Source organism: Cetorhinus maximus, chromosome 17 (genome assembly GCF_964194155.1).
Source record: "Cetorhinus maximus chromosome 17, sCetMax3.hap1.1, whole genome shotgun sequence".
In the NCBI taxonomy this organism is placed as follows: domain Eukaryota; kingdom Metazoa; phylum Chordata; class Chondrichthyes; order Lamniformes; family Cetorhinidae; genus Cetorhinus; species Cetorhinus maximus.
Genome location: NC_135895.1, coordinates 17868650 through 17881382, shown reverse-complemented (window position 1 = coordinate 17881382; position 12733 = coordinate 17868650). Strand labels below are relative to the sequence as shown.

At 40.3% G+C, this 12733-nt stretch overlaps 1 protein-coding gene across 1 annotated transcript in view; it reads right to left on the bottom strand.

The window, feature by feature from the left end:
• The window catches only part of LOC144692210 (bromodomain-containing protein 3-like), a 90488-nt gene that overhangs the window by 64517 nt on the left and 13238 nt on the right, over positions 1-12733 (bottom strand). The window contains exons 4-5 of the mRNA XM_078560781.1: positions 11037-11197; positions 9630-9995 (exon numbers count right to left, since the gene is read on the bottom strand). Coding sequence (XP_078416907.1) covers positions 9630-9995; positions 11037-11197 — 527 coding nt within the window. The remainder of the gene's footprint in view (positions 1-9629; positions 9996-11036; positions 11198-12733) is intronic.

Below are 12733 nucleotides of genomic sequence, written 5' to 3'. Positions count from 1 at the left end.
CTGCCCCGCCATTCAATATGATCATGGCTGATCTCATTTCAGCCTCAAGTCCAATTTCCTCCCCTCTCCCCATAACCTTTCAACCTGTTACTAATTAAAAATCTATCGATCTATCTCCTCAAATTTATTCAGCGTCTCGGCATTCACTGCACTCTGAGGTAGTGAATTCCACAGATTGAGAAAAGTAATTCCTCCTCATCTGTGATTTAAATCTACCACCCCTTAGCCTAAAACTATGGCCTCTCATTCTAGAATGACCCAGAAAGGGAAACATCCGCTCCACATCTACTTCGTCTATCCTCTTTAGCATCTTATATACCTCAATTAGATCTCCTCTCATCCTTCTAAACTCTAGTGAGTATAGGCCTAAACTGCTCAATCTATCCTCATAAGACAAGCCCCGCATCTCTGGAATCAATCTAGTGAACCTCCTCTGAACCTCCTCCAATGCAACTACATCCTTCCTCAAGTAAGGGGACCAAAATTGTGCACAGTTGCAATAACACGTCCCTATTTTTATACTCTATTCCTTTAGCAATTAATGCCAAAATTCCATTCGCTTTCCTTATTACCTGCTGTACCTGCATACTAGCTTTCAGCAATTCATGCACGAGGACACCCAGATCCCTCTGCACTGAAACATTCTGAAGTTTCTCTCCATTTAAATAATAAGTCGCTTTTTTATCCTTCTGACCAAAATAGATAACCTCTCACTTATCCACGTTAAACTCCATCTGCCACATTTTGGCCCATTCACCTAACCTGTCCATATCCATTTGTAAATTTCTTATTTCTTCATTGCAACTTACTTTCCCACCTATTTTGGTGTCATCTGCAAATTAAGCTATAGTACCTTCTATCCCTGAATCCAAGTCATTAATATAGATTGTAAATAGTTGGGGCCCAAGGACTGAACCCTGTGGCACCCACTAGTTACAGCTTGCCATCCAGAAAAAGACCCATTTATCCCGACTCTCTGCTTTCTGTTAGTTACCCAATCCTCTATCCAAGCTAATATATTACCCCTAACTTCGTTTTGACTCCATCTGGAATTTGACCAGTATTTGTAAATTTGCATCTTCCAATTCTGCAAAAAGAAATTTACATTTCAAGTTTACCCTGTCATTTTTCATAATTACTAATAACAACATTAGTCCCAACTTTTGAGAGAAGTGCACGAGAGGGCCACCCTGGGACAGGCAGTCAGCAGTACCTAGAGAAGAATGCAAGAGGACCCCCCCCCCCCCGCCAAGCCAGGCAGTCGATGGCACCTAACATCACAGGAGAAACACAAGTTCATTGGACGGTGAGAAACTGCTATTAGGGAGTGTCATCAAGTAGTTGAGAATTAGAAAAACTTTTTTTTTTAAAAAGTAGGGGCTACTTACATTTAAGAAAGAAACACAAGCAATATGGAAATAAAGTGACGTCAAGGCCAGGTAAAATAAAGTTACATAAGTAAACTAAAGTTAACGCAAGGGAAGTAAATTGAAGCCATGCAGGACAGCTCGGTCATGTGGAATGAGTGTCTTGTAATATGTGGGAAGTTGGGGATGTTACCAGCGTCCTAGATGACCATGGGCAGGAAGCGTCACCAGCTGCAGAAACTCAAGCTCTGGGTTTTGGAGCTCGAGCACTAGCTGGAATCACTGTGGCACATCTGCGAGGCTGAGAGCTACATGGATAGCATGTTCAGATAGGCAGTCATGCCGCAGCTTAGGAACTTGGAGGCAGAAAGGGAATGGGAGACCGTCAGCCAGCCCAGGAAAATTAGGCAGGTAGTGCAAGAGTCCCCTTGGGTCCTGCTCACCAATCGCTTTTTCCGTTTTGGATACCGTGAGGGCGTTGGTTCCTCGGAGGAGTGCAATCAGAGCCAAGTTTGTGGCACCACAGGCAGCTCTACTGTACAGGAGGGGAGAAAGCAGAGGGGAAGAGCAGTAGTAATAGGGGATTCATTGGCTAGGAGAACAGACAGGCATTTCTGTGACCATAGACGTGACTCCAGGATGGTATGTTGCCTCCCTGGTGCCAGGGTCAAGGATATCAAGGAACAGCTGCAGGACATTCTTCTGGGGGAGGGTGATCAGCTAGTGGTCGTGGTCCACATTGGTGCCAACGACTTAGGTAGGAAATGGTACGAGGCCCTGAAAGCAGACTTTATGGAGCTAGGAAGGAGATTGAAAAGCAGGACCTCTAAAGCAGTAATCTCAGGATTACTCCCAGTCCCACGTGCAAGCAAGTATAGAAATAGGAGAATTGAGCAAATAAACATGTGGTTGGCAAGCTGGTGTAGGAGCAGAGTTCTCTCAGGTTTCTGAGGCATTGGAACTGGTTCTGGGGAAGGTGGAATCTGTACAAGCCAGACTGTCTGCACCTGAACACAACTGGGATGAATATCCTCACAGGGGGATTTGCTAGTACTGTTTGGGGGGAGGGGGGTGCAGGAGAGGGGGAGAGAACCTGAGGGAAAATTCAGAGCAGGGAATGGGAGATGAAGAATTAGTGAGTGACTCAAAAACAGAAGCAACACAGGTTAAAAAAAAGCATACAGCACAGGAATTTGGCAGTGTCAAAAGGTATATGTAAATGCAAGGAGCATAGTAAACAAAGAATTAAAGCTGATGAGCTGAGGGCGCAAATAGACACATGGCAGCATGAAATAGTTATGATGGAAACTTGGCTTGAGAGGCAAAAAATGGCAGCTCAACATCCCTGGATATAGAATTTTCGGACAGGATAGGGAGGGGGATTAAAATAAGGTGGGGCTGTAGCATTAGTGGTTAAAGAATCAATTACAGTTGCGAGGAAGGATGATACACTAAATGAAGCATTAAGTGAGGTCACTTGCGTTGAGCTCAGAAATAAGGGGCAGCCACACTGCTAGGGGTGTACTAGAGACCCTCAAATAGTGGAAGGGAGTTAGAAGAGCAAATAAGTAGACAGATTTCTGGGTGCAAAAACAATAGCGCAGTAATCATTGGGGACATCAACTACCTTAACATCAATTGGGGTATGAACAATGTGAAGGGCACAGAGGGCGTAAAATTCTTGAACTGCATTCAAGAGAAATTTTCTAGCCAGCACGTAACAAGCCCAACGAGAGGGGCACAATTCTAGATTTAGTCTTAGGAAATGAAGCTAGGAAGTGGATGAAATAATAGTGGGGGACCATTTTGGAGATAGTGACCATAATATAGTTAGATTTAATCTAATTGTGGAAAAGGACAAAGATAAACAAGAGTAAAAGTTCTAAATTGGGGGAAGACAAATTTTACAAAAGCTGAGGTGAGCTGACGAGAGAGAGAGAGAGAGAGAGAGAGTGGACTGAGTACAGCTATTAGAAGAAAAAACTGTCAAATCAGTGGGAGGTGTTCAAAGGCGAGATTCTACAGGTAGATATGTCCCCACAAAGAAAAAGGGTGGCACTGTCAAATCCCTGGTTATCCAGAAGCATACAGGCCAAGATAAAGCAGAAAAAGAAAGCTTATGACAGTCACAAAAGACTCAATACTGTAGAAAGCCTAGATGAGTATAGAAAGTACAGGGGTGAAGTAAAAATAGAAATTAGGAAAGCAAAGAGAGGACATGAAAAAATATTGGGAGGTAAAATCAAAGAAAATCCGAATAAGTTTTATCAGTACATTAAAAGCAAGAGAATAACTAAGGAAAAGGTAGGGCCTCAGAGATGGGTTGATGCAGAAGATGTGGTAGGGTTCTCAATGAGTACTTTGTCTTCACAAAGGAGAAGGATGATGCAGATATTCTAGTTAGAGGAGTGTGAAATATTAGATACAATAAGCATAGTAAGTAGTAGTAGTACTGAAGGGACTGGCATCATTGAAGGTGGATAAATCACCAGGACCAGATGGATTATATCCCAGGCTGTGAAAGGAAACCAGGGAGGAAATAGCAGATGTTCTGAGGATAATTTTCCAATCCTCACTAGATACTGGCGAGGTCCCAGAGGATTGGAGGTCTGCAAACATTGTACCATTATTTCAAAAAGGGTGTGAGGGATAGGCTGGCAAGTTATAGGGCAGTCAGTCTGACTTCAGTGGTGGGCAAATTATTGGGAACAATTCTGAGACACAGGATAAACCTTCACTTAGAAAGGCATGATTGATCAGGGATAGTCAGCATGGTTTTGTTAGGGGAAGATTGCATCTTACTAACTTAATAGAATTTTTTGAGGAAGTAACAAGGAGGATTGATGAGGGTAGTGCAGTGGATGTTGTCTACATGGATTTGCCTACAAGGCATTTGACAAGGTCCCACAGGCTGGTCAGAAAAGTAAAAGCCCATGGGATGCAGGGGAAGGTGGCAGGTTGGATCCAAAATTGGCTCAGTGGCAGGAAACAAAGGGTAATGGTCAATGGATGTTTTTGCTAATGGAGAATGGTTTCCAGTGGTGTTCCACAGGGCTCAGTGTTGGGGCCCTTGCTGTTTGTTGTAAATATTAATGATTTGGACTGAAATGTGGGAGGCATTATTGGGGAATTTATGGATGACACAAAAATTGGCCATGTAGTTGATAGTGAAGAGGATAGCTGTTGACTCCAGAAGTATATCAATGATTTGGTTGAATGGGCAGGGAAGTGGCAAATGGAATTCAATCCAGACAAGTGAGAGGTAATGCACTTGGGGAGGGCAAACAAAGCCAGGGAATATTCAATAAGCAGGAAGTTGTTGAGAGGGATTGAGGAAGTGAGACACCTTGGAATGTATGTCCTCAGGTCCTTGAGGGTGGCTGGGCAGGTGGACAAGGTGGTCAAGAAAGCATATGTAATGCTTTCCTATATTGGGCAAGGTATTTAATACAAAGCAGGGATGTAATGACGGAACAGTATAAAATGCTGGTTAGGCCTCAGCTGGAATTTTGTATACAGTTCTGGTCACCACATTACAGGAAGGACATAACTATATGGAGAATGTGCAGAGGAGATTTACAAGAATGTTGCCAGGGCTTGAAAATTACAGCTATGAGGAAAGATTGGATAGGCTGGGTTGTTTTCCTAAGATTAGAGGAGGTTAAGGGGCAACCCAATTGAGGCGTACAAAATTATGAGGGGCCTAGATAGGGTAGTCAGGAAAGACTGGTTTTCCCTAGCTGCAGGGTCAAATACCAGGGGGCATAGATTTAAAGTGATTGGTAGAAGAATTAGAGCAGACACAGGGAAAACCTTTCTTCACCCAGAGGGTGGTGGGCATCTGGAATTTACTGCCTAAGATGGTGGTTGAGGCTGAAACAACTCATTTTTTAAAAAAGGTATCTGGACCTACATCTGAAACGCTGTAACCTGCAAGGCTACAGACCGGGTGCTGGAAAGTGGGGGTTAAAAATGAGGGGCTAGTTTATTTTTTCTCCTTTTGGCCGATGCAGGCACGATGGGCTGAATAACCTCCTTCTGCACCGTAATTTTTCTATAGTTTTCTAACTGTGTCTCTCAATGTCTGTTATCTTCATCTCTCACTTGCAGGTCTCTTTGTAGCGGAGGTATGGGCGTCCAGCAGGTCATGACCCAGTGGCCAGTTCCCCGCAAAGAAGGTCATTGGGTATACACCCATTATTCATCTGATGAATGTGGCTTAGTAATGAATGTATGCGGATGGAATCAGCATGTTCAAGACCTCTGAGTTAGTGCCCTTGGCAGGACAAGAGCTGCTGAGCATTTGGCTGAGACTGACAGTGGAAACTGTTCAACCTTTTCTCCTGCCTAGCACATGCTACTCAACTCACACAATGCATGTTGATCTTGGCATCAAAATGACAGATTGCTAGTCATTGTGGAGCCTAGATATGTGAAGCTATCAACAGTCTTCAGCATTGCACTGTCAATGTTGATTGGTGGTGGTATGACAATATTCTGAACCATGACATTTGCTTTCCAATATCTACTGTCAGGATCAGGAAGGAAAATGTATTAGTCATTACTACTTCACAGGACCAAGTGACAACAATGGACAAAACATTCTAAAATTAATTTGATATAATAAAATGAATACATGAAAATTATACAGAACTAAATCTGTATAAACAAAAATAAGACTTTAGTCCAAAAGATTAAGAGACAACCAAATAAAGATGTAAACATGGAAACAAAAATGAACTAAATTCTCAATTATCAACTTGAGAGAATGAACACAGGTAAATTTCATTATTGGATTATAACAATCACCAAAAAAAACTAAAAAAAAACTTAAGCTACACACAAAGGATTCTTTGACTAAAAAAAGATGACTGGCCAAAACAGTATCTTAAATAAATCCTTGAACAAAACATTGATCTATCTAACTGCAAAATATTTACTTACCAAATTGTCCTCTTCATTAATCTTCTATGATGAATGGACCAATAGCCAATCCCAATTAGACCACATCACAATGATGCCTGATTCTAAGTGGATCAGAGTTGGGGACGTGCAAGTTAATTACAGGGTAGGGACAGTCAGATGTAAAGAATTACATTTGAACACCATATCTATATTCTTCATCATAGATATTCCTCACTAATACTCATTTGTTTAAAACAAGTTAATAACCAATGATGGAATAACATTGTTATTGGTAATTATGTAGCCCTCATTGATTTGAAAAACTGGATAAATGTGCAATGTAAGTTTCTATTTGCAGAACTGGAAGATACAAATTATTGTTAAGAAATTCACAATTACTGGTCAAATTCCAGATGGAGTCAACATCAGCAACTACTGTTGGCAATTACTGGATACAAGAGTCATCTAAAATTTGACCCCTTTTCATCCTGGTTTCCTAAAAAAGAAATACTTCTTTTATCAAGATGCAACTTAAGTAAACTGAAGGTTTATGCAACGTCAAGCGAGTGTAGTTAATGACATTGTGCAAGGGCTGACCAAGAACAGAAGTGACATGGATCAAAATATCCAAGATGTAATTAAAATTTCATAAGGAGAGACAGTGTAAAGATTCCGCAAAACCTCTATGTTGCAGATGAGTGATGGTATACACAAAACCTGAGTGGTTAACCACAAAGGAAAACAGAGCCTGATGGCTCAAGGCTAGTAATTTCATCAAACTTAATTTTCTTCTTTCATGCCCCCAAATCTAATGTACTGGGCATGCAGTAATTCTTAAACCAGTACAATATTATATTGCTCTCAAAATCAAAGTATTCACATTATACACAAGGTTAAGTAATTCAATTATGGAACTAATCAACCATTTATGTGAATTAGGATACCGACATATGATACAACTTTACATCACTAGAGATTGCATTTACTGGAATTAAAAATATCCAATGAAATACTTCAGATCTAGTGCAACATTTAGAACTCCTCCCTTTGGACAGGAGCATTAGGAAAATGACAAGCCTTCTGAGGACTAGATTATGCAGCAATGACCTGAAGAAGAGTCTGAACTGCTGAAGGCTCCCCATAGAGCCATGTGTGCCCTTGACACCAGTTAGCACGGAAAGGGAACCCCATTCTTACATAGAATCTCAACACTGGCTCAGGTGAAGTGCTAATTAATCTCTGGAAAGTAGACTAGCAAAAGAATGTTGTCACATTCTTGATTATAAACAACATTACGCTTGCATGAGTAGTCCTGGGTGCCATCCAGTACCAAACTAGTTGCCTGGCTAACAACAATCAATAGTAGCCTTGGATTCCTTCCTCCCTCCACCTCCAAGGTAGGCATTATTCAGTCAGACCAGATTAAGTATTGGGCAGCTTGGGGTCCATGTGTGATCTTTCCACTTCAATTTACAACATGTTACAGGATTTGGTAAGAATGTTGCAGGGATTGGAACGTCTCAGTGGGGAAAAAATTTTTTAAAGTTGCAGAGATTTGTGGGGCATTTGATGACAGCCACATCAATGGTTGCAATTGTAATTGCAGTTCTACACAGCATTTGAAGCTTCTAGACATCAAAAAATGCTGAAATATTTGGTGCTTCTGATTGAACAGCCTGGTCAGTAATGATGGAACAGTTTTGACAAGCTCCATCAGATGAAAATGGCAAGAGGCCCTAATGTCTTAACAGCAAACATAACGTGTCAGATCAGACAAAAAAAAAAATCAGGCATCACAGCATTCAAAACATCAAAGTATATTTATGCTGCAATTTCAGAATCACTTTGAAGCAGCTTCCACTTGGCAGCAAAGGTGTAGTACAACTTTAAACAAAATTTGGCACCTCTAACGATGAAATATCCCAAGTCACGTCACAAGAACATTATAAAACAAAATATTTGAGAGTGATTGCTGAAGCCCAACTATTGCAGTAATTAGAGGAAAGAGTTAACTTTTGTTCATTCTCTCAACTAGATGCCGACATTCCCTCAGTGTAGATTAGAATAGCATCAACTATTATTTTCTAACATGACATCATGAGAAGAGTCACCTAATGGTTAGTTAGTATCGGGCGAGCAGCAACTTGCATTTATAATGTAATTATTTAATGTAACGAAACACCTCAAGGTGCTTCACAGGAGCATTATTGAACAAAGTATGACACTGAGCCACATAAGGAGAACTAGGTCAGAAGGTTTGGTCAAAGAGGTAGGTTTTAAAAGGAGGAGGAAAGTGAGGCAGAGGTAAGGAGAGTAATTCCAGAGCTTGGTGTCTAGGCAAACAATGATGGTGCAAATAATGTGCACAAGAGACCAGAATTAGACTGGCACATATATCAAAAGGGTTGTGAGGCTACTGGAGATTAAAGAGATAGGGAGGGATTTTAATCATTAACATGCAGAGATCTCTCTACAAGAGCATGAAAATTTTATTTGGAGCCAGGAAACAAAGCTGGCTAAAACAAACTGCAGACATCTCAATGCACCCTTAATCCTTAGTAAAACTCTCTAGTGAAAAGTCACAAAGCACAGCTTCATGCCAGAGGTTTCAGAGAAAGAATATCCAAATGGTACAATATCCATTTGTCTCCTTTGTCACGATTCTAGGCAAAGAGAAAGATCACAGATGGGGAAGCATTCTACTAAATTTTCTGGAACAAATCAAGGTTGAGAGTAGAATAGAAATGGTAGAACAGTGAAGTGGTGTGAACTTAAAGCAAGTCAGAGCAAAATGCTCATATTGGAGAACATTTCTCATTTGCCAAATGATGGAATAATTATTAAAGCCTGTGGTTTTAATCTCTGGATTCTACCTCAATATTTACTTTGTCCTTCTCACTCTTGCTACAGTGTTTCTTTGTAATTTGTGTTAATTTTCTCCCTCTGAACCCTCCCACCTCGTGTTTCACTTTACAATCACCGATCCAGTTCAGCTTCTTTAGGATTCCCTTTGCCTGCCACATTGACTCCATTACAAGTGTGTATAATTAGCCTCTTTTCCACAAAGCTTCCAGATGCTAAAACTAGTGCACTCAAAACAAGACAGTGGTGTAAATGTTCCATAGCCCCCAGGGATTATGTTTTGATAGCATTAGTTAGCCAACCTACTTTAGTGTAAAACTGACATTGAAATGCAAGACAGCTTCAAAACTTAAAAATATTTAACCTGGTTCCACAGGATTGAAAAAACACATCCAAGTTGAAATAGCTGATAAAATACTGAATAAAATTAGAAAGTGATTCAACATCAGCAGGGGCGGGGCAGGGGTGGGGGCAGAGGAGATGAAATGAACTTACTTTCACAGCACTAAGGTCCATGGGGTGTTTAATAATATTATGATAATCATGAAGGCCCAATGCTTCAGCATTCACTGGCTCATAGAAAGGCCATGCATATGCTGCATGCTTCTTTGCAAACATTTCTTTGAGAATATTATTGCAGTATTGCAAATGTACTGTGTACTTTTCTTTTTTAGTAGCTGGATGCTGTTGAGAATCTGGTAGATCCTTTGTGGGTGGCTTGTTTGACTGATTGTTTTCCCTCCCGGAACAGATTTTTGTAGACTTTCGTTCTGAGGGTCTTGGCGAGGACCCACTATTTGTAGTGAAAATTGAAGTAGTGGGTGTAGTAGTGTCTGCCTTCCTTTTAACACCTTTCTTTACCTTAGAAGGAAAAATCAGTAAGTTAAAGATAGCAAGCTTAAAAATGAAACAACGAATAAGAGCAGTACCAGAAAAGAAAACAAATCTATTCACCTTATGAACATTACCTCAATATTTTCTCCATACAGGAACGTTTTTAATTCTCTTCAAATCCAAAGCAAGCTCACTTGGCAAGCAAAGGTCTTCAGTGAAGCCCACAGCTTCAATTACTTCTCACTCAAGTAGCCTCACCTAAATGATGAGACTGATCTGGATTGCTTTTCTATTTAAAACAAGTCTTTTGAAAGTTCCTTCAGGTACTAAAGAGTCTTCGAGGTGGCCAAGATGGTGTTTTGAGCCAAAAAGACAGTTTAGCTCACATTTAGCACAAGACATCACCTTGCTAAAGAGGTTGAAGCTTGGAACATCCATCTGGAGGAGAGTTATGGAACTCACCACTACTAAAATTGATTTCTAGCACTCATCAACAAGGCTTCATAGCATTTTGGTAGATAGCACTTGACTTAATGTGTTCTCCTAACAGTGACCTGGGAGTAAAGAAATTGTTCTTGAGGATTTTGATCATTACTTTAAAAAAAGGTAGATTATCTTTTACTGTTCACAAGCTGCTTTAGGTTTGAAGAGACCTTTTGAAACACATTTGGAAACTTTCTGGGACATTTTTGGCAAGACTTAACCATTATTTGTTCTGGGAATTCTGTGAAGACTTCACCTAAGAAGAGTAAGTACTGTATGTGCTAATCCACCTTATAGAGGTCACCAAGAGAAAGGGAGTGCTTGGTCCTAAGCTTAGGGTCTGCAGGAGAAATGGGTGGAAGACATGACACCAGGCAGAGCAGCACCAGCTACTGCAGGAGAGGGAACAGGAGGGCGAGGTCAATTCCTTTCCCCCTAACACCTCTGTCCTGACAGAGATTAGAAATTGAGTGCAGGAATGGAAATCAAAAGCAAACCCTTCAAATTGACAGTATACATAAAAAATCATTAGAAAATCTGGGAACTTTTAAAACCACAGTTCTGTTCAGATATATAAATACTTACTTTTGTAACAGGCTGCCCAGTTGGTATTAAAGGAGAGGGTGGAGTGGCTGACAATGAAGTTATTCTTGACTGAGGTGGTAGCATTATCACTGGTTTCTGATTTCCAACTTCAGATGTGGGTGGACACAATTTTGATTGTGCAGTTGAGGACACTACCGGAACTATAACAAGAATATCACTATATTCATGCAACAGTCAAAACAGTCCATATAACAAGCAAAAATAAAAATGTTAATTTCACATGCATGCAAATATATTTTAATAGGAACAGGCATTAGGTCCAAGAGCCAGGAAATATCAATTCGCTCAAAACATTCATAAAGCCACAGTTTAAGAGTACCATCTGCACTTTTGGGTATCTGCTAAAAAAAAAAATCAATGACACTAATGTCATTGAGAGCAAACATTGGAAAAATCAATAAAGTTTCTGGATATGAGAGATGATAGTTAATAATGAACAACTTGTGATAAGGCTACCAGAATGTGGTGAAAAAAATAGAACTTGCTACCACTGGAGTAGTTAAAGGTGAATAGCACAGGTGCATTCAAGGGAAGGTTATAGAAATACATGAGGTAGAAAGGAATAGAAGGTAATACTTATAGTATGAGATAAAGTAAGGGTGAAGGAAACTTGTGTGGAAGACAAACACCAGCATAGACCAGTTGGGCTGAATGAACTGTTTGTGCTGCAAATTCTACATATACTTTCAGCAGGGATGGCCAAGAGGAGATTTAATGCTAAGATATGAGGGAATTTGATAGAGGGAATAAGCATAGATTGCTTCCTCTGATCAGTGACATGAGGCCAAGAATTTTAAATTACCAAAAAGAAACAAGGAGAAAAATTAGGAGAACATACAGAAATAGGAGCAAGCAGGAATAACCCATGCAGCTTCATCATTTAATAAGATGATGGCTAATCCTCACCCCCAACTACGCTTTCTCACCTAAAATATAAACCGATCTCAGCCTTGAATATGCTCAATGACTGAGCATCCATCGCCCTCTGGGGTAAGGAGTTTCTAAAATTTACAATCCCCAAATGAAGAAATTTCTCATCTCACTCTGAAATGGTTGTCCCCTTATCTTGCAACTATGAGCCCAGTTCTATATTCTCTAGCCATGGGAAACTGCCTCTCAGCATTCACATCTTCAAGCCCATTAAAAACATTATGTTTCAATAAGATCACTTCATTCTTTCAAAAGAGTATAGGCTCCATCTCTTCATAGCACAATCTTCTCATCCCAGGTATCAATCTAGTGAACCTGCGTTGCACCCCTCTAAGGTAAGTGCATCCTTCCTTGGGTATGGAGATGAAACCAGTGCATAGTATTTCAGGTGTGGTCTCTGTACAAACTGCAGCAAGACTTCCTCATTCTTGCACCTCCAAACCTCCATGAAATAAAGGCAAACATACCACTTGCCTTCCTAACTGTGGATCTTGTATAAGGAAAACTAAATTCTTCTGAACACCTACATTTAATAGATTTTCACCATTTAAAAAATATTGTTTTTCTATTCTCTCTACCAAAATGAATAACTGCATATTTCCCCACATTATATTCCATTGGGCACATTCTTGCTAATTACTTAACCTTTCTAAATCCCTTTGCAGTCCCCATGTCTTCATCGTAGCTTACTTTCCCAACCAACTCTATCAGCAAACTTGCATACACGCTACACTCTGTCCCTTCAC